At 44.8% G+C, this 22,385-nt stretch overlaps 1 protein-coding gene across 5 annotated transcripts in view; it reads right to left on the reverse strand.

Annotated features, from left to right (window-relative positions):
• Positions 1 to 4,012: 4,012 nt before the first annotated feature.
• The window catches only part of Slc8a3 (solute carrier family 8 member A3), a 133,003-nt gene continuing 114,630 nt past the window's right edge, over positions 4,013 to 22,385 (reverse strand). For 3 of the 5 annotated variants that reach the window (XM_029540810.1, XM_029540809.1, XM_029540808.1), the window contains exons 3-8: positions 19,927 to 20,030; positions 15,624 to 15,641; positions 11,159 to 11,283; positions 10,346 to 10,445; positions 8,451 to 8,726; positions 4,013 to 5,915 (exon numbers count right to left, since the gene is read on the reverse strand). In XM_029540810.1, coding sequence (XP_029396670.1) covers positions 5,539 to 5,915; positions 8,451 to 8,726; positions 10,346 to 10,445; positions 11,159 to 11,283; positions 15,624 to 15,641; positions 19,927 to 20,030 — 1,000 coding nt within the window. In that variant the 3' untranslated portion in view covers positions 4,013 to 5,538. The remainder of the gene's footprint in view (positions 5,916 to 8,450; positions 8,727 to 10,345; positions 10,446 to 11,158; positions 11,284 to 15,623; positions 15,642 to 19,926; positions 20,031 to 22,385) is intronic. The other 2 variants (XM_029540811.1, XM_021201516.1) reach the window with 2 other exon arrangements.

Consider the following 22,385-nt stretch of genomic DNA (forward strand, 5'->3'; position numbering starts at 1 on the left):
ATATTGAGCTTAAATAAATGTATAATAATAAAAGAAGGAAGCTATGTTTATTAGAAAAGGCTAAATCCACTTTTTATAATGTCAGTCTGAATCTCTCTTTAATGGTTTGAATTTTGTATATGATCTGTCTTCTAAAATGCCTTTTTTTTTTCTGGTGAGGATTGAATCCAGGCAGTCACACGTTAGACAAGTACTCTACCACTGAGCTACACTGTAGCCCATAAATGAGGCTTAATTCTTAACATAACAGTGTTGAGTGAGTGTTGATAGGACCTTCAAGAAGTAATTGAACTGTGGGTGCTCTATGATGAATGTATCAGTGTGGTCCCTGTGGTAGTTTTGGGGAGGAATGGGTTGCTACAATGTGAGTCAGTTCTTTTGTCTCCTCTGTTGCTTCTTTCTTATACATGGCACTTGCCCATCTGTTCCTCAGCCATGTTGTGACACATGATAAATCCCTCAGTAGATGCTAAAAGCAGGTACCAGCACCATGGTCTTCAACCCATAGAAACATGAGCTAAATACTTCCATATAAAATATTCAGACCCACAAATTTTATTATAGCGGCACAGAACAGACTAAGACACACCCCTCTGACTGTCATGTGGCATACTTGCCAGGGTAGTTTTCCAGGAATGTTTTTGAAGATCATTGTTACAACAGATGTCTTGGGAATCCTTTCTCCATCTTTAATTATCAATACAAATCATTTCATCCAAATGAAAATTTCCAGGTCTGCCCCGGAGCCTTGCAGGTACACCACCCCATCCAGCTCTTCACTTGGGAAGGGTGAGGACGAGGTAGGTGAGAAGCCATTGTGGACAGACCGGAGGACTAACTGCTGGCTGGTTTCTCTTGTGCTCCCGATTGGTAGCTGGCTGCCTCTCTGTGGGCTTCTTTCCCTGGCTACATTCAGCCTCCTGAGAGTCTAGTTTCCTCCCATCCTTTGTTCTGGTGTTTGTTACAAGAGGTCATGATATTCTGGAACAGGCATGCTGAGCAAAAATTTGGAATCCGACCTGCATTTCTGCCTGAGCCGTACTGTCTGTGAGCTCCAGGGTAATCATATAACCACTTGTAACACCCTTGACAGAAAAGAATAGTTATCTACCTCTTCTAGCTCTTATCACAAATGATGTATATTAAAGGCTCTGAAGACTGTACAGACATAGGTCAGATTGTTCTTGGGTATTAATATTAAAATATCTCTCCTTAATCATGAAGGCATTGTGGCAAGGCATTTACAACCAAAGATCCTTTTGCAGTTTAGAGAGGTTACAAGAGAATGACTGCCCAACTAAGGACTATATGTCACAGTGTCTTTGCATTTGAGTGAGTAAAAGTGACTAGCTTTTACTAATTGGATGTGGGCAAATGTGATATGACTTGGAAGCTAAGGCAGTTAGGGGCATGTGTGTGTGTGTGTGTGTGTGTGTGTGTGTGTGTGTGTGTATCACCTCCAATTTACTTTTTACCTGAGATGAATGGAGAAGACATGCAGAAAGTGGCAGTTTAATGAAAGATACCAAGTCCCTGAATCATCATGTGGAAGGAAGCCACTTGCTGACCAAGAATCCTTAGATCATTACATAAATGAGGAGTGCACTTCATGTTCTCTTAAACTATTGAAGTCTTGAGGTTGATTTATTATGGTAGCTATTATGTCCTGAAAATAAATGAGATAGAGATGGGGGAAGGTTGTGGCTCAGTTTGTGCGCTCTGGCTGGCAATGTCACCTTCATACCGATGCATGTGGGAGGGACTGAGGCATCCTGAAGGGACGCCTGTAGCACTGTCAGTTATGGCTGTCAGGTGGTTTGCACATACCACCTTGTGCACCCCGCCCCCTTGTGCGCATGCTCTGGAATCTCAGCATTAACGCAGGAAGTAATTGGCTTTAGAAGCTTTCAGAGGCTGTGAGCCCAGAGGCATGTCACTCAATCCGGAGACCTAGTTGTTGGTGTCTAGACCCAGACTAAGGTCCTTCCTCTCTCTGGACACCATCCTCACCCCTCCTCCACATTGATTAGGGTTCATCTACTTCATTCTCAATAAAGCACCAAGTCTAGTTGATCTAGAAATGACTCGAAGCAAAGGAGAGATGCACGCAGATGGCATTCAAATGTTTCCGTCTCTCCCATGGAATCAGCTTAAAAACACTTTTATCTTCATTCTCAATTAGCAATAACATGGAACAATGGAATACGTCTTTTAGCTTAGATCTTCCTCTCTCCCTCTCTCTCCCTGTCCCTGTCCCTCCCCCAATCTTTCTCCTTCCTTCCTTCCTTCCTTCCTTCCTTCCTTCCTTCCTTCCTTCCTTCCTTCCTTCCTACCTACCTACCTACCTGCCTACCTACCTATTGTTGCCTAGTTATCACCTCCTTGCAGGACTTACGTTCTCAAATCTTCTTTTCTTAGCCCCAGTTTGGCCAGAAATTTAAATCTAGGCAAGGACAGAGCTCTGCAATGCAGAAAGGTGAGTGGTATTTATTTATTCACTTTTGTGGTGGTGGAACTTTCTTTTCTTTTGCCTTCAACACAAGACCTCCCTGGTCTAAACCTTTCTTAGATACACAAGCAGGCCACAGCTGGCATCCACCTGCCTTTCCCCTCCTTGAGCTCCACTCATGGTCCCATCTGGTCCTCTGCCTTTGGGCATGCTGTTTCTTTTTGTCTGTCTTCTACATGCTGAGTCCTCTCGCCAAAATAAATTACCATTTATTTTTGTTTCAACATGCCATTCTCTGTGAGGACCTTTTCTATTCTTCTAGGCCAAGTCAGTGATTTTACGGCTGTGTTCTGTGGCCCTCTGTTCATGTCACACCTCTGAGCACCGATGGTACAGGGTCTTTTTCATTTGTACCCGATCACAAACTCCAGAAGCTTCTACTGCTCAGCTTTGGAAGGGGCACTAACACGCAATGTAATTTCTACATCCTTATATTCTCTGTCTTGTTTGGGCCTGGAATGGGTTCAGTCCATAGCGCTTCACCCACATCTTCACATGTGTGCCTGTGTGTGCATGGATACACACACATACAGACACACACACAGATACACACACACACACACACACACACACACACACACACACACACACACACACACACGTGCATGCACATACTCGCCAACACCCCTTCTACAAAGGTCTCTGCCTTCTAGAAATACTGCTCTGGGTACTAGCAATTAATTGCATTCTCTCGGTTGTAAATTTGCTCCCAGATCTCCAATAGAAAGCTCCAGTTAGTTCTGTGGAGTGGGGTTGTGAGGCCATGAAACCATATTAAGGCTGTCAACTGAGTTGAACTATGGGATGAGCAGACCAGAGGAGGGGAAGAGCCACACACACACAGAGGCAAGGACTGGAGAGAACCCATGGATGGCAGGCAGGGAAGGTAGTCTTGGTTCTTCAGGTCCCCTGCTCTGAGTTCCACAAACCCCTCCCCCACCAGGCATCCCAGTGTACCCCCCCCCTCCGTTTTGAGAACCATTTTCATTGGTTCCTATTTCTTAGAACCCAAAACACTGTGTTAAAAGAAATTTTACTTCATCTTCCCCACTGTGACCTTCTTATGGTCAAGGACTAAACCTTCATTGTGTCACCAGAATGTCACTGAACACATGAGAGGTGCACACAATATGAGTTTTGAGTGAGTCCTGAGCAAACGGACACGACTCTGAGTCTATGTGTGGGGATCCCTGGCTAAGTAAGTCTTTCTAGTCAGTCTTCCCCTGCTCTGCCCCTCTTGTACAAAATGCCCCCTTGCTGCTGTCTACACAACCTGCACTACCTGTGTCCTCCTGCTTCCTGAAGTCTGGGTTCTGACAGGTATCATTTCTATGAACATTTTTTTTGTTTAAAAAAAAATTACTATGTCTAGCCTATTAGCACCTGCGTGTGATGGGGGACAATGCCTTCAATTCAATTGCATCTGCCTCAGCAGATACCCAAGGTGGCCCCTGGATCATTCACTAAAGAAACACGGGGGGAAAGCAGGCTGTGTGTAGAGACGTATAAGTAGACCTTTTATTTTTATTTTTTTATTTTTTTTGAACCAACCCAACATTTCCACCGGCAACTGTCAACACAGCTTAGGACACGAGCACTGTTTTATTTTTTATTTTCTTTAAAAAAAAATCTGTTTAAAATTAAACAGGTGTCGTTTTAATTTTGTTTTTCTCTCTTAGAAAAAGTATTTATGTCAATGCAGAAAGCCTCAAGACCCGTGGGCAGTTTTGTAGTGTGTGTGTGTGTGTGTGTGTGTGTGTGTGTGTGTTTTAAAGCCAGGTCTTTTCAAAACACATAGGGAAAAGGTCTGGGAGGTGGGGCGTCAGCGTGTCAGTTCTTATTTTCTAGAAGCCTGGACTCTTTGGCAATGTGGTGACTTGGATTCCTTGGGGGCAGGGTATAAGAAATACCCCACAGTCTGGGAAGGGAGAGCTTTATGAAGTTTAAAACCAAGCAGGAACATGGGGTGGGGGGAAGGATTCCAGTTCCTATCCAATGAACATGCTTTCAAAAGTGGCCTGAAGGCCAGGAGAGGGGGAAGGAAGCCCCTGTTCTCTTACAAGCCTCCAAATTCATTTCAAGCCACCTCCTCAGCCCTCGGAGTATGGCACATCAGTCAGGGAGGGGTGGTGATGCCCCCAAACACTGACACTAGACCCTTAGAGACCCAATCCCTTAGAGACCTCCCCAGTTGAAGACCCTCTTCTCCCCCACCTCAGACGCAAACTCAGAAACATTGGAGAGGTATTCCCCATGTGTCCCCGGGTGCCCTTGGTCAGCCTGGAACACTCTTATCTCCGCTCTGAAGTCTCTCTCTGGGAGGGCACACACACACAGGCGCGACACAGAGACGTAGAATGGCTTCCACCAAGAAGAGGGTGACTCCTCTGTGGTTTGGGTTTGATGTCAATGCACGCAGAATGAAGCTCCTCCTGTGCCCTGAGTTGGAGCCAAGGGATGGCAGCGGCCTGAAGAGAGCAGGAGGGTGTCTGTCACTCAGACTTGGAATTCCTTCAGGGTCCTTTGTGACTAACTTCAGGAAGAGAAGACAAGACAATAAGTGGAACCTGGTAGGAGAATGAAAATGACCACAATGACGACCGGGTAAAGAGAACATCCCAAGGCAGCCATTGCCGAGACGATTCCTTCTCACACACCCTGACAGCTGAGTGAGGGAGTCTTGAGGCATCTTGCTGGAGACAGGGCAGATCCTGCCCCTTGGGGAACTAGAGTCAAAGAAGGGGAGGCTCAGGGGTGTGAGCGGCAGGATGGGGGGAGGTGGATTTGTTGCTGCTGTTGGTTTGTTTTTAATTAAATACTTTGGACAGTGGGTGTCTTCTCCAGTCCATTGGATTGGTTAAATTTTGCCCTTTCTGTGCAGTGCCAGGGCCTAGGTCAGGTGAAGTTCCTGGGGCTCGGGTCCTGATGTGTCTTCTCCAGGCATGCGCAACCTGGGAAGGTTGGTGAGGAAGCGCCTTTCTCTCAGGAGAAGTCCTAGGCCTGCCCTGTGGAGGTCTTGTTCTGGCGGTTCAGAACCCCTTGATGTAGCAGTAGGCCTCCAGCGTGGCAAATAGTATATAGAGGAGCCACAGGCTCACAAAGAGCCATGTCGTGGCAAGCTTGCAGCCACGAGGACCTCCGAGCTCCCCGCCCAGGTGGGGCCGCCGACGATACAAGAGCACACTGAGGCAGACAAATGCAAAGATGGTGAAAAGAGTGACCGAGAAGGCCAGAGTGCCAGCGGACACATGGAACTCCTGTCCCTGCATGGCCCAGTAGATGGCGGCCACGGACCAGGCCAAACCAATACCCAGGAAGACATTGACGGCATTACTGCCTGTGACGTTGCCAATGGAAGCATCTGCATACACGTCCTGCAGGGCAGCAGCTTTGCTGGCAAATGTATCTGGAAAGGACAGAGACAAATGGGAGCTGTGGGAGGATGGGCTGGGCAGGGCCTTCTGAGCATCCTTTATAGGCAGCTTGGCAGCATGGGCAACGGGACTACTTCCAGCTCTGCCACTCACAAGCTGTGTAGCCTTGAGTGCATCCAATTATGGGACAGGGTTTCCTATTCCTCATGTGTAGGTATCTGAAGCTTCCTACGAACTATTCCCATCCCCAAATTTACCTACCAGGCGTATCATTCCCCACTGACTCTGTTTTTTAGCAAAGATACAATTCATAACATCTACCCAAGGAACTTTCACATCCCCGGGAGCAGGTTGATACTGTCATGCAGGCCATGTACTCACGTAACCCGACAGTGACTGAGCAATGCCCATGTGCTCAGGAAAATAAGGGCTAAGGCATCTGCAGAAGGTCATTTAAGTTAGCTAAAGACTTGACTCTAGAATTCCTGTGGAAGAACCCTTCTCATCATATCCTCCCACAGCCAGAGTTTCATCAAGAACCATGCAATCACAGACATGAACCACACCAAATTCTCCTGAAAGGCCAGTGTCATCAGGCGCTTTCTGAACCAATTTTTGGGCCTTGGAAATACCTTAAACTATGTCCCTGTGCAGTATATTCTGACATCTCACTCACTGTTGCCAAATTTCCCAGATCTCCCAGAGACAGTATCTTGCTCTATCTTAACTATAATTTTTCAGGTTGGCTCTTATCTATCCCCGGTTATTTTTCTCCATATGTCTTTCCCCCTCACATCTGCTCCTTTCCCTCTGATGGTTGAGGCATGTCAAGACCTGGAGAACAGTGAGCACAGGGCATTGCATCTGCAAGGCTCCTGGCACCATTTGATTTCTTACCAGCAGATTCACTTCTATAATAGCCAGATTTCTGACATCACTAATCATAATGCATTCCTCCCAGCCCCCAGTCTGAGCTGGGCTTTTATCTTTGTTGCTGTTGTTGTTGTTGTTGTTATTTTGGTTTTTCAAGTCAGGGTTTCTCTGTATAGCCCTGGCTGTCCTGGAACTCACTCTGTAGACCAGACTGGCCCTGAACTCATAGATCCGCCTGCCTCTGCCTCCCTGAGCTGGGCTTTTAGAAGAAAGATGTCCTGAAATGTGCTGTGGATATAGTGTGATGATTCATTTTGAGTATCAACTTGGTTAGATGGGGATTGGCCGAATGGTATCTGTGGGTGTGTCTGTGATGAAGTTTCCAGAGACTATTAGATCCTAAGGGCTATGAGCCAAGGAATGGACACATTCACTAAAGAAGTCATAATTCAATGGCATTATTAGGAGGCACTGAAAGGCAAAAGGGACCTAGTTGGGACAGGTATCTCACTGGGGAACATTTCTTGGGGATAATAGCTTGCCTTGGGCCTTTTACCACATTCTTTGTTTCTTGTCAAGCAAGATGTGAATTGCTTTTTTCCATCATATCCTTCCTTGACATGCTGTGCTGACACCCCAAAACTGTGAATAAAATGGATCCTTCCGTCTTTAAGTTTTTCTCTTGGGATTTCTGTCATAGCTACACTGAAGAACTTAATACTTGAAACTGACCTCTGGAAGGGTATCTTTCTTTGCTACAGTAAAGGATGCCCCGGATTCATCCTGTAGACCTTTGCTTGGTGAGATTTAGTACAAACACTTGAAGCGAGCGAAAGGTCAGAGTTCAGATGCCATAGAAACCCAGACTGAGTTAAGTAGGGACCCTGGCCTAATACAGTCACCTGTACCTGCTACTTAGTATTTGTCATTCAGGAATGGTTTCTCTAGGACCTGCCCTGACTCAGCTTAACTCAAGTGTTCCTGTTTGACACCTTTACTTCATAGGAATTACTAAGATAGATTTTAATTAGTTGGGTCTAGTTTCCTTTGCTAGGTTTTTAGCTGAGGGCTGAGGAGGAAACATGTCTGCCTTGACTCACGTAGGAGATCTGTAACCAGCACAACACGGTATCAGGCATCTCGGGACTCAGTCAAAATTAGTCTACTAAATGAATTAATGAACAGTTACTGTGGTTTGCCTTTGGATGCTTAGAAGATAAAAGGCATGGAATTCCTCACACTAAAGGACAAATCCCACTAAGGTTCTCATACTAGTTCTGATAGGAGACACTTTGACCTTTCACAGGTGACCACAGGAGCAAGGGAGGCCTAGAAGGATTGTAGTTATCACTACAGGGACATCTCTAAGCAGGCTAATCTTTAAACTCTCAGAGGCTGCCGTAGGCAAATGGAAGGGCATTATTATATTTATTTAATTACATTGCGTGTATAATATTAATATAACATGAAGGCTAAGAAATTGGGCTGCTTACTTGGTTAGGTACCATACTCTCTGTAGACCTCAGTTTGCCCTGTCTAGTAAGGTTTTGATGAGCAGGACAGGGATTGGCCATGTGAATTGTTTGGGACCCACAGGGCCTGCTGTTTCAGATCTGAGATTAGGCGGAGTGTAGGGGTCATTTAAACAAGGGGACGTCCTCCTGGATGCAAACTTAAGCACTCATCACTCTCACCTGGCACAGAGGTGCCAAATGCCACAAAAACAACAGCCGTGACCGAATCCTTGAGCCCGATGGTGCAGCCGAAGTGAGAGGCCAGGTCCCCGATGATGGCGGTGAGCATACCAATAATGAGGATGGAGACCACGAAGCAGGCCCAGCCGTGGCAGTACTCTGTGGGGGGCACACAGGCAAAAAGCACCTTCCAGAAGACTGTCAGGAAGTGCATGACGTAGTCAAAGCAGGACGGCAACCTCTCCTCTCCAGATTCATCCTCATCCTCATCTCCTGCTGGAGATAAGATAAACAGGCCCGAGAAAGGGAAGAGAGGTCAGATCTCCATCCATGAAATTGTCAAGTCCAACCCACATCCAGGCACCCCAGGCTAGAATGGGGATCCAGCTCTCTCTGGACAGCAGGTGAGAAACAGGGTAGGCACCACATAAACAGTTGGGCAATGGGAAACAAACTGGTCATGCGGCCACTGTTCAGCTTAAATGCAGGGTGCTGAGCGAGCACGGAAGAAGGCAAACAAGCCGTGGGACAAAGAAAAAGAATAGAGAATGGGATTAAGAGGCAGGGTGGGAAAACAGGTGAGGAGAGCAAAGGAGGGACAAAGGAGGCCCGGAAGGGCTGCATTGGATCTAGGCAAAGAAAACAAAGTTGACTGTGTGGTTGCTCACTCTCCACTGGGTGCCAGAGGAGGGACAAAGGAGGCCCGGAAAGGCTGCATTGGATCTAGGCAGAGAAAACAAAGTTGGCTGTGTGGTTGCTCACTCTCCACTGGGTGCCAATGGGATTCCTCCTGTGTTTTCTAACCTGTCTACAGCAATAGCAATCATAACTCTGTCGTCATTCATCCCCAAGGGAATGACTGCCATTCCAGATCATGGAGATAGACCAGAGAGTTAGTACCATCCCTCAGATATCCCATGGTCTGTGCTCATCCTTGCTAAGAGATGTGGATGCATGTGCCCCTCCAGTGGCCCAGGAGAAAAACGTGCCTTAGTTTGGAAAGAGCAGAGGTCAGGAATCTAGATTCTAATTCTAATTTTGAATGAAAGAAATCTTAGCCTGGGGCACTTTACCTATAGTTTCTGAGCTTCAGTTCCCTCCTTTGTGAAGGGGGGTAGACTATGTGGCCTACATTCCTTTTGTTGTCTCTTGAGGGGCACAGTCAGGTCATCAGAAGGGAACAGCCAAATGGATGAGAAAGCGGGGCGGCAGCAGCGGCAGCGAGCCTCTTTTCCTGGCTGTGAGTTTGCTCTGGCTCTGGGGCCTTAGGGATGTGACCCTGTGGGTTGCTATGACAACAAAACCTCATGGAAAAAGACAAGGCCAGTAGTGCTTGTCAGTTCCAGAGAACTATAGTGTCGCTGAGAGACAATGCAGGGGCGGCTGGGAGACCCTGTCCATCCTCATTCCAATACATCTCCAGGCATCTGGGGCTTCTGCGGACATGGGTCCTCCTGTAAATGTCAAAGGAACCATCCTGGGTGGAGATTAGTTAAGGGGGTCAATGCAAAACATTTTGCTAACTCTTGACATCCAGTTCTGTAAGGCAGAGTTATTTTCTATTTTACAGAAAAGGCAGGCAAACCAAGGAGAAGATAAAGAGTGGTGGGAACTTGAGTGTCCCCTGTACTTCTTTAACAGTCATTCTCTTTAGGGCCAAGAACATTGAAGAGAGAGAGGACCCTTGCACCAATTCACACAGAAGAATCAGGGTGGGAAGACAGATGTGGCTATCTCTTTTAGCTGCTCAGCCAGATAGGTAAACATGTAGGACCAGAGCCAGGAAGACCTACTGCAGACTCTCCTGGGAAGTGATAAGCCACCAAGCTGGGTTTGATCTTCTTTCCTGGGCATTGTCTGGGCTCCTAGCTAGGCTATTTTTAGGATCCTCTTACCTGCACTAACAGTGATGGCTTCCATGAACTGGTCCCTCCAGGAATGGGTCCCCACAACCAATGCCAGGTTTGTCTTCTTGATCAGCTTGTCCACTGTACTCTGTCATGGAGAGAAAAACTTGGCATGATAAAGTTAGAGATCTCGGAACCAATGAGGCCTCTGTGTTACAAAGGAATGAAAGATGCCCTAAATTGCCCGGGTTCTAAACATTTTCCATGAGGTGGCTTTGGATGGTGTCTTCTACAAACTCCTACTTCCCTTTCCTTTGGTTGTGAATGCTGACAGTGGGTGCTCAGAGAAATGTAACGCTAAAGGGTTTTTGTGGTTGTGGTGGAACTCTCCGTGTAGACCAGGCTGACCTTGAACTTACAGAGGTCATATGCTTCAGCCTCACATGTACCTGGGATGAAGGGCCCGTGCACCACCACACCTGACTTGAAATATCACTATAGAATAAGATGTCACTAGGCCTTGCCCTGGAGTAGTGAGTTTTGAAATCTTTAAAACATACAATTAGACAGTTATGGTGACACACCTAGGGCTGCCTTCCCTACTTATTGATATTCTATATCATGTTTCCCTATAGTATTCCTAGTGTACAAATAACCAGCACTACTTGTTAGATGTTATAAATGAGGAAATGTAGACTTGAGGCGAATACATGATTTGTTCAGTTTCTATTTCACATTCTTAGTGAAATCAAAACAAGGCCTTATGGAGAGATGGCTCAGTGGTTAGGAAATACCCAGTTATACTCCTGTTCCCCCACCTTAATTAGCTATCATTTCATTAGACCTCACTGATGGTCTGACCTTGAACTCATAGGACTCTTCAATGATGACCTCTAGTTTGGGGTGTTCACCCAATACTGGCTTTCCCATCTCTGCTATTCTCTTGGCCTCCTCTTCTTCCACAGTCAGCTTCCTGTCTGTCACCTCTGCAACAAAAGAAACAGCAGACTAGTTTTAGCACATTTTCCATCTCCCAGACGTCATAGCTCAGAGACAAAAGCTGTGAGTGCAAAGCAAGCAGCCCTCAAGGTTGGGGACTGGGTATTTCCTAGCCACTGAGCAATCGCCCCAGCTCTTGGCCTGTGTATTTCTAACATCTCTTTCTATTAAGTGCCAGATACTCTCTGATCAGACAAATCTCTTGATCTTTAATTCTTTTGAATTTCTGGGTGTGGTTGTCTACTGCTCCGTGTTAGAGTTCTGGGAGATAAATGCATCCAATGGCCCTGCCTACTGGCTCCCGTTAGCATCTGTTTAACACAGCTGTCACTGTTCCATCTATGAAAGAGAAAGGAGAACATTTGCAGAGATAGCTCCACTCCATACAGGAATGACATCCTCACAGTGAGAAACTCGAACAATATCCCAAGGAACTGCATGGTGTTCCATTGACAGATTCCCCCAGGATTTCTATATAAGGCAGGAACATTTCTTCTGGAATAACAATAATATAAGTCATTAAGAACAAGAATAAAACAAAGTTCTCCCTTTATGTTCTTCATAAGCTTTCTGTCAGACACTCTGCCTCTTGCATCGTGGACTGACGGTCCCTTCTCATGCTGAATGGCTAAACAGTCTTCCCACTTCAGCTAGTGAGCCCATTCTACAGCCACTCCACCATGAAGGCATGTTTTCTGGATTAGAGTGAAATAGAGATTGGATCTTTTTATTCCCCTTTGATTAGAAAATCGCTCTTGGCAGCCTGTTTCTTTCAGAGCTCATTTAAACATCTCCCCAATCCAAGTCTACATTCTCACATGCAATTAGTTCTTTTATTCAGCTCTTTAATTGCTTTCATTCCACACAGTAAACCTCCCACAGGAATCCTCTAGTCCTTGGATAATCCCAAGGACAAAATGGGTTGGAGGCCAAGGAAGTCTTTTTTTTTTTTTTTCTCCCCCCTGAGGCCTAGGAATTGGTGAAGTGAGGGGCAGGGAAACTTGGGTTCTCGAGGCTGCAGTGAAAGCAACTCAGGGAAAGACTATGAACCACGGATGGGGGTTGCTAAATAGACAGACTTATTTATATGAAGATTTTTCTCCTTGGAGGAGGGCAGTTGACAGTGGCGCAGGCTCCAGTATCTGAGCTTGTTGTTGGAATCATTGTTTTCTGCAACCAATGGGAAGGCGATCCTTGACACGGTCTGGGAGCTGTCCGTGGTGCTGCACCAGCCTAGCGCTGGTGTTTGTCGAAGATCTAGGTCTTTCTGTTGTTGTTGTTGTGCTGTGACGTTTCCTCACACATGTGTAATGCATTGTGATTGATATAGACCCCTCCCCCTCCCCTATCACCTCTGTCAAGACTCTCTCAATAAGTCTCCATTCCACATTCATCCATTTTAGTTATACTTTGAGACCCTGTCAGTTTAACCTGGGCTGTCTGCATAATGGTGGGTTTGGAACTATCTGCTGGAGAATTGTGGGCTCCGTAGTTGTTTACTCAACTGATAGCAACGACCCCCTGGTTCCCAGAACCTATCATGGTCACTAGGGCTGCAGGTTGGGAGGGTCGTTTTGACTTCCTTTCCCTTCCGTAGTTGCCATTGTTGAAAGAGTCATTCTTGTGCAGGGTCATTGTAGATGAGGACAGTTGCATTGAGTTCATGATTAGAATGGCTGTACAGTGTCCATGGAATGACATTCTCTAGCTCTTCTTCTTGTCCTCTGGCTCTTGCATCCTTCCTGCCTTCTTCCACAATGTTTTCCAAGGCTTAAGGAGGGTGTCTACATGTTTTGTTTACCAAGGGTAACTCACCTTTCACTTATTCTCTGTTTCTTTTTATACTTCCAAGTTGGATGATATCTCCTAGCAGCCTCACTCACTTACTTTAATATGGGTCTCTGGTGAGTTCATTCTGAAGGCAAATCTGGAAGTCTGAATGTGATGGGGGTATTTGCAAGGACAGCAGTCCTAGAAATGGAACTGCATAGCATTGCGGGAGAAGCCCTTAGAGAAGGCAGAAAAACTCCTTAAAGAATTGGTAGCCTTTTCTTCTTCTCTCTGGCGTTGGCATCATACCATACTGCTTGTCTCAGAAGTGACAGTGTCATTCTGCCCCTCCCTTCCCAGTTCCCTCATGTCATACTTTACATGTGACACGAGAAGTTTATACCAATATAATGAGCTCTCCAGTGACACATAAATGTACCTGTCTAACCCCTTGTCTAGCTATCAATCTAGCACTATATCCATCTGGCATATTATTGATTACCTGCTGACCTGTCCACCCCTGTGGTGACAGCCACTTTTTGTATCTAGCCTCCTGCAAAAATCTCTTTGACAAGCAGCCAATCCTCTATGATTAAGTCACCCAGAGCCCCACAGGAGCACTGTTTATATCTGTTAACTGACTCTCTCTCACACACCTTTCTATAAACTCCGACTTACAAGTTATCCTCTCCTTTTTCTAATTTTTGTATAATGGTCATTACTTTGAGTTCAAGTTAAGTTAATTTTTTTCAAGTCCCAAACATAAAAGACAAAAGGATAATGATTCTGATCACTCCTCAGAATTTCCAGTGAGGAGAACAAAGGAGAGGTGATCTTAATATTCAGGCTGACTAAACAAACTCTCAGTTCTAGGAATAGAAAGGGAAAGAGGTGGGGAGGGAGGGAGAATACAAATAAGATGGAAGATTGGACAAATACTGGAAGAACAAAGAGCTTTCCAGGCTAGACAAGGATGGACTGTGAGTGCTCTGAAGACATCCCCACAAAGAAGCAGAGGTGTGGCTAAGTCTCCCACTTTAAGGCCCCTGAACTTGACTGGACAGCCGAGGACAAGCACATTTACTCTCCTTCACCACCAGGCACTGTTAACCATATTTCTGTTCTCTCAGGAAGATTGAAATCAAAACCTGAGCTGTCTGGTAGCTGTGAAGCCTCGTGAAGGGCTGCTCAGAGGTCTACAGGCTGAAAGGCATGGGCATCCCCTCTGCGTTTTATATTTCTTCAGGCATTTGAAAGCATGTTAAAGGTATAGTGAAACTTAACCCAAATCCAGATATGTGCATTAGGGAGTGAAGGAGAGAGCTAGAGCCAGGGAACCTGGACATACTTGTGTGTGTGTGTGTGTGAGGGGGGTACTATGAGCACAGAGAAAGAAAGAACAGCATGCTGGGAGCAGAGTGCAGAGCATAGAGCTGGAGCTAGCCCTTATCCTGCTGGCATAAAAATAAACAAGAAGACAAAGAGGTTATAGCATCGTTTGCACAAAAGGAAAACACTATGTGCACTTTTTGCTTAAGGCTTCAAGGAGGCAAATGATCTTGCTATATCTATTACTTCTTCCTAAGCCCAAGGGATGGTCTGTTGGTAACCTCGAACACCAGTGCACTCTGTAAGATGTTTTTTTTCTCCCAAATGGCCTTACTGTGTGTGTGTGTTTGTGTGTGTGTGTGTGTGTGTGTGTGTGTGTGTGTGTGTGCGCGCGCATGTGTGTGTGTTCAAAGAACAGATGTTCTTTTAAAACATCTTGAAACTGTCTTGTGGAGCCCATCCCATCTGAATTGGATACAGTGCTGCCAGACACAGAGGGCTGCCTTCTCTTTTGGCCTTGAGGTTGGATGCTGTTCGTGAAGGGCTCCCATCATGTCAGCCTACTCTCGGAGTATGTCCATGTCCTACACAGGATTTAAATTCTGAATGAGTAGCCCTCTCTCTAAAATAAAGGCTCTACATGTCTTTTTTATCCAGAACCCTGTTCCCTCACAGTTTTACTGACTGGAATATATGTAACTTTAAGGATAAATGACGAATGAATCTAAATCTAGCAATTTAGGTCTCATCTGTGATGAGTTAGAAGGTCTTTAGGATCAATAAAAGTTTCTCTGTATATTTTTAAACAAACTACCTAGGCAGCTACTGGTTGTTTTTTCCTGGGTGTCTGAGGTCAGATTTTTTTCCTTTTGAGTTCTATGGCAATCCTGTTGAAGATTCTGGCCCTAACTTTTTCCCTATCTCACCCAACAATAAGACGCAGATGAATTGAGATGCATGGAAGTCTATGATCTACTGTCCTCTTGGAAGTTTTCCTTTTAACCACTAACTATGCGTCCCCCCACATTCACTGATGAAAATGATGCTCAAGGAGTTATCTACTTCCCCACAATTACACAATTATGTAAGGGATCTCACAGTCTTGGGAGAATCTGTCAGGTTATCTTGACCCTGAAGTTCCTATTAAGTAAAGTAATGGATATTGATCTTAAACCAAGTAATAGCATTGGCAAGAATAGAAAAGAGGGGAAAGACAGACACCTCTTACCTGGAGATAACAGGAGCGCTGTTTGCAAATGGATACCAGAGAAGAGGGAGAAAGAAAAGTAAAGAACATTAAGGTTCCATCTTGAAAGTGTCCCCTGGCTTTGTGGCTCCTGACAGCATAAAGAAGGCAGTGGGTTTAGTAGGTGAGAGCTCAAGAACACATGCAGACAGTAGCATTTGAGCATGCGCAGCATTTGAACATGTGCAGCAACAGCAGCAGCAAGAGGTGTGAGAAGCTGGAACAACTGCTGAGCAATTATAAGAAAGTTAGTGCCACGCCTTCCCTGAAGACATGAATGCTAAGGATGGAGGCATGAGGATGGGAGGACCAAGTGGATAAAAAGGGTGCTAAGGTGATCACCATGACTCAGTCTGAAAAGGTGTGAGGACTAGTTATCACGGACACGGTGTGCATCTAGCAATCCTGCCAGAGTAGCTGGCTTGTTGATGGCAAGTGAAGCACAGGGCTTGAATGTGAACTCCAGATAGCAATATGCAAGAGTATAACAGTGTTCACATCTATGATTCCCTATTCTAGCCTTACAGTCAATCATGCTTTGCTTCCTACCACCCATAAGGTTTTCACAGTCACAAATGGTATCTTAGATACCATTATGGCCAGACTTTTGATTTTTCCCTAAAAGAATGATATAAGGAAAAGATGCATCCTTCAGACTGTTGTCCCTGAATGATTTGTAATATCTTGGAGTTCAGAAACATGGACTCCTCCCACTTTGTAGCACCTGTCTCATCTTGTCCCTGTAGTTAGTTATGTTTAATAAAGTCTTGTTGTTTACTATCTTGAAAATTGGTAGTCTTTTTGTTCAAGATGGTAGGTGAACTGTAGAACAGAGGGACTGTCAGACCAAGACTTGTATAAGGACAGGAAACAACCAAAAACATACACAACACAGGATGTCTCTAGCTTATTTTTGTTTGTGCTAAACTCTCTTGTCTCTAAGGTAACCTGACAGGTTCTTCCCATGATTGAGAGACTCATTACATGAAATAAGAGCTTTGCTTATGCTAAACTCTCTTGGACTTCAAAAATCCACCAGTTAAAAAGAAATTCTCATGATTTTTCACAGCACATTTTCATCCTGATTGTATGTGTAGTTGTACACCCCTCACTCCTTGGCACTTGTCAGGCCTGGTGACATCTTGCTACATACTCCTGGTAGAGACTGACAGGGAAGAAGAGTCTGCGTGTATATGTGGGGATATCTCTAAAAACTTTTTTCTAGTAACCTCAAGGAATGCAACACATGCTTGAGAGCCTCCATACGTGTAGACAACTGCACATTCATAGCCATTGAAGATATGTGTGGATTCAGAATCTACATGGTATGTAATTGAGCAACAGTCAATTTTCTTAGTTGTTTCCATTTAGACTCTGGAGGTAGTTAGATGTCCAGTGGATATTCTCATTACATTGAGAAAGACAGCAAGGGAGGTAGTAGTTCATTCTGCTCCTTCTATACATCTGCAGGAAGAGCACCTCAGACCCTTAGGCTCAAGTGAAGATCCAAACATATTAATCCACCCAGGCAAGCCAGACATTCTCTGCTTCTTGTCTTCATGAATCTGAGATTTAACTAAGGAGGTATAGATGTATCTGTGAGATCCAAGTAGGTCAACTTTGAGTGACTGACAACTGCCAGGGTGTTTTTCTTGATTTCCCATGTATTGATCTTCAGGGTCATATGAGAATTATTTATCCCTGCTCAGATACTCTAGGGACAACCAGGAAAGAAGATCTCTCAATAATCTTTTGGGGGCACTTGACAAGTGTGTCCCTGGATGTGGAAAGAAGAGAAAGAAATAGGCCTCACTATTGGATAGCACCTTCTTTCCTTTCTACAGGAGGCTTCCTATGGCCAGGCACTGACACAGTAGCCCTGACAATGCAGCGCTCATCCTTGCTAAGAGAAGTTCACACTTACACGCTGAGATTTAACTCCATGCCAGGGCAATCTCATTTTCTCTCATCCTCTTTTTTTCCTCTACCACAGATCATGCAGAACTTTTAATATCACCTCCGAAGGCTGTTGTGTTTCTCAGAATAGAGTCTTCTATTTCAAGTGCAGTCCTTTTTTAAAAATTCAATTGTCATTTTGACCATGCAGAGATGATGCCAGCCTGAATGCCTGAGCCTCTCCTAGACAGCGGTGATAATGAAAAGCAATTTCCACTGTACTGTCTCTCACTCTGAAAACAGTAGGGCATCCTGCAAATCAGAATGGATTTTCATTTGACTCTGGATCTAGACAATTGGGTTTTATAACCTTTCACCTCATGGTCTAATGCCAATATCAGGGAAGAACTGAAGGAACTGAAAATGAATGCCCTAGAGTCTAGGGCCTAGACCATAGGTCAGGTAGCTGGAAAAGCTATACATTCTTCACTTAAAACTTCCATCTTGGCACCTTGGTCTCTGGGAAGATCTGGGCTTCTTAAGATTTTCCTGGAGTCTTCTTGGTGAAAGGGTAACCTTAAATGGGGGGCAGCCACAGGCATTTGCACCAGCCAGGTCTTCTGAAGAACACAAGGCTTATCTTATTTCCTGTCCTACTGTCTTTTAGGAGGTTCAAGGGAGAAAATATTGCACTTTAATAGTAAAATATTGGCATAGTTGGATTGCTAGCCACCTCCTCCTGTCTGGAGCCACTGCCTTCCTTCCAGATGCTTGGACCATCCAATGAGCTCCTTTCATCCTCCCTTTGGTGAAACTGTCTTACATGGGCCTTGGGTATCTTTTGGCTCCAGCAAATCATAGAGATGTGTAGTCACTGAACAAAGGGGATGTGATAGAAATGAGGTAGATCAGGCACTGAGATAATTTCTGAGGACATTCTGGAAAATGAGATCTGGAAGATAGGCTGGAGTATAGTGTGAGAGGCAATGGGATGAGATTCTCTTTCTCCTGGTGCTCTCCAGTGGTCAACCTGGTGGGAATACCTTACTCAGTGGCAACAGAAGACTGAGCTTGCTTTGCCCCTTGGATGTCAGTTGTGTCCAAACCAGTCACAAAACTTTTTTGTCACAAAACTGTTGAGTTCTGCAGACAGTTTCAGTGGGTGATGATAATTGGTCATCATTTGGGGAGAAGACCTGCAGGAGAGCTTTGAGAATGTCTCTATTGACCTCACTCTTTTAGATATGATGTCGAGATTCATGCCCTACAAAAAACAAACAAACAAACAAACAAAAAACAAAACAAGGAGCGTTCTTCTTCTCTCATTAGAGGTGAGAAGTGTCTTGAGCTCTGAGCAATGTCTTCACTTGCAGATGTCAAGCAAAGGCAGATATCCATGAGCTGTGCACTGGCTGTCTCTAGTCTCTCAGTGATAAGCATCATGTTCTTTTCTGGGTCCTATTTGTTCAGGGAAGAGTTGAACCTAAAACAAAAACTTACTCTCTCTTACAGATTTTCAATTTTCTGTTTTCATTATCCCAAAGCAGCCTACCTAAGAGACCTTGTTTTAGACCACGAAGAAAGGTAAGATGGAGTGGATGAGATGGTAAGGGAGAGTGTAGAGCTTGAGATTCCGTATTGCAACGTTACTTCAGAAGTCATTTCTCTCCCAGAGAGCTCTCAGAGACCATGGCCAACTAGTATACCTCCTCATGTCATGGTCTACCCAAGTGGGAAATAGCCAGATAGTGCACTTACCTCTGGGCCGTGCAGAGAGGCCTATGGGCCATTCTGCAAGTGAATAGCTTGCCAAGCATTCAGTAGACATTGAGGAATGCAGCAGAAAATGGTCAAAGCATTATGGCAACATGGGTCCCACCCTTCCTCCAAGACCCCTCCCCCACTGTCAATCCAAGCTAGAGTGAGGGGTGACAGGAAAGGGGCACAAACATGCAACACATCACATTCCTTTCTTTTTCTTCTCCTCCCCACCCACCAAGGAGTTTTCCCATTGATAGGCTATAGTATGGGCACAGAGGGTATTTAAAGCATAGGGGACGGTAACAATTGGGTACTTGGATAATACAGATATAACTCATTAGGGCAACGAGGAGTTGAGGCTGTAGTACTGCCCAGAAGGTGGGAGAGGAGGAATATGGAAATAAATTATGGCTAAGAAGGCAGAGATGACACTGAAACAGGGTGAGAGCAAGAATAAAGGAGGGAAAAGAACAATTTCTGTCAATAGGAGAAGGAGAAGAGAACAAAAGGTGAGGGCAAAAATCGTCACTTTATCTTCCTTTTTAAAAATCGTTTTCTTGTTTGTTTACATTTTTTTTTCCCTTTTCCCTTTCTTGGCTGTTGCTTGGATTTCAAAAGAATCTCACACCTGATATTCCACGTTCCATCCATTTCGGTTCACCAAGGGCAATGAAGAAATTCTCTTGCCTTTCGTACTCCTCCTCATCTACTATTTTAACCCTTATGGTTTTCCTGTAGGGACAACAAGAGAGAGAGTGTCGACTCGGTGGGCAGGTTGGTTGTTTACCTGAGTACAACCTTTAGCAATCATTTCCATCACTCTTGGCATATGAGGCCCTGTCCTGCCATGGTGGCCTTAGACAGGACTATAGTGGATTGTTCTGTCATATATATATATATATATATATATATATATATATATATATATATATATAATGCTCTTAGCGTCTCTTGTTCCTCCGTCATAGTTGTCCTTATGGGTGAGAAGGAAAGGGAACCAGGAGGACGAGGACAAGTGGGGGCCAAGAGGCAGGAGGGGAGTGGGAGGGGAGGTTGGGCTCATGGTGGGGAGGTGGGGAGGAGTCAGTTTAGATCCTGCTAGTGGTTAGTAGGAAGTCAGTTGGGCAGCACATTCTGTGGTCACATGGTAAAATAGCATTTCTGTAGGCATCGAGTAAATGAACTGCCCACTGAGAATGATCCAAAACCCTTCCGCAATGGACAGGTCATCTGCAGAACCTAGGTCTTCAGTCCCTTCTTTTACCTCATTAAGAAAAAATTAAAAGGACAGTGTTTATGAAGAGAGAGAGAGACTAGAGAGGAGAAAGGAGGTAGGGAGAAAGGGAGAAAAGAGTCTATTAAATTTATCATTCTTTATCTCATAAGGAGGTTCAGGAGTGAGGACCAAAATACGTGTTAGTTTCCACATGGTACAGGATTCCTGTACTACTGACATCCTTGTCATAAAGGGATGCTATATCCCAAGGCTGATTTTCGAAATGCTGATTAGCCTGGGTTCAGAACACAAGGTTATAGAGATTTCTGTCCCTTTCTGGGTCACAGTGGAGTGTCTGTTACAAATAAAAGCAAGCCTATCTTTGAGAGATACTCCCCTCCAAAGATGCACTTGAGCCTCATTCAGCCACATAGTCACGTGGAGAGGCTGCAGCAAAAACCTGGATTTTCATGCTTGGCTTCTCTTGCCCAGTGATGGTTAGCGGCTCCTGTTAGAGAACTAGCTGGAACTGGTTTTCTCTGAGATTTATTTATGGCAGGGAAGACTCTGGGACCCGAATTCCCACAAAGGAAAAAGAGAATAGGTTTAAATGTCCTCAGATCAGCTTGGTGTGGTGGTACACACCTTGATTCCAGCACTGGGGAGGCAGAGGTAGGGAAGTCTCTAAGTTCAAGGGCAACCTGGTCTACAAAGTGAGTTCCAGAAAGGCCAGGACTACACAGAGAAACCCTGTCTTGAAAAAATAAAAAATAAAAACAGGCCTCATATCCTCTGATGTTCCTTTGACATTCTGAAGATCTGAAGACATACTTTACTTCACTTTGCTAGCAATAAAGTACAGCAGTGTTGAGCTAATATGTGTGTGTGTGTGTGTGTGTGTGTGTACATATCTGTGAGTGTGTATATGTGTGTGCATGTATGTGAGTGAGCATGTGTATGTGTGAGTATGTGTATATATGTGTGTATATGTGTGAGTGTGTGTACATGTGTATGTATTGTGTGTATATGTTTGTGTGCATGTGCATATATGTGTATTTGTGTTTGAGTATGGTATATTGTGTGAGTGTGTGTATGAGTGTGCATTTGTGTGTGTTTTACTTAGGATTCTTTTTCATACCTTGTTGGGTAGACAAAAGACAAATATCATTGATTAATGAACATCTGGAGGTCAGAAATTTCTCTGTGTATAAGACATGAATATGTTTTACTACCAAAGGGGACGGTTGCATGAGATCAGAGTAGGCCTGGTTTAGGGAGATATGATGATGGTTTGGTCAAGGAATACTGACCCCTAATCCAGCAGCTTTTCCTCTAGAGCACAGCTTATTCTGGAATGGCTGGTCTGACATCTTGGAGGCCAGAGGCATACAAGGTCATTCAAATGGAAAGCACAGCTCTGTCCATTCTGAGACATCTCCTGGGCTTTCAGGGAAAGCTTGCCCTTAGGTCAGAATTCTCTCTCTGATGCTCCATCTGCCTTCACATCTATCTTCCCTTAACAGGGGGATTGGAGTAAGGCAAGGATGTCTTTGATGGAGACCTTTACTTTAAGATCAGTCAATCTCAAGGAGAGAAATAACCTTTGATTGTAGAGATGTGGCAGATAAGATGGCTCCTACAGGTTCCTTGTGGGAATGGGATGAGTTATGACCAAATATATTGCTTCTCAACCTCCTGGGACAGAAACTCAGCCTTGTGGATAACTACATCTGGAAAACTGTGCTGAGAGTTTGTTCCCCATGATTCCTCCTGTCTGTAAACAAATCTTGCCTCCAAACTACATCATGGAGAACATTACCTATGAACTCTCAAGAGTTCTCTCCCTCTCTCTCTCTCTCTCTCTCCCTCTC

Source organism: Mus pahari, chromosome 7 (assembly GCF_900095145.1).
Source record: "Mus pahari chromosome 7, PAHARI_EIJ_v1.1, whole genome shotgun sequence".
Classification (NCBI taxonomy): Eukaryota; Metazoa; Chordata; class Mammalia; order Rodentia; family Muridae; genus Mus; species Mus pahari.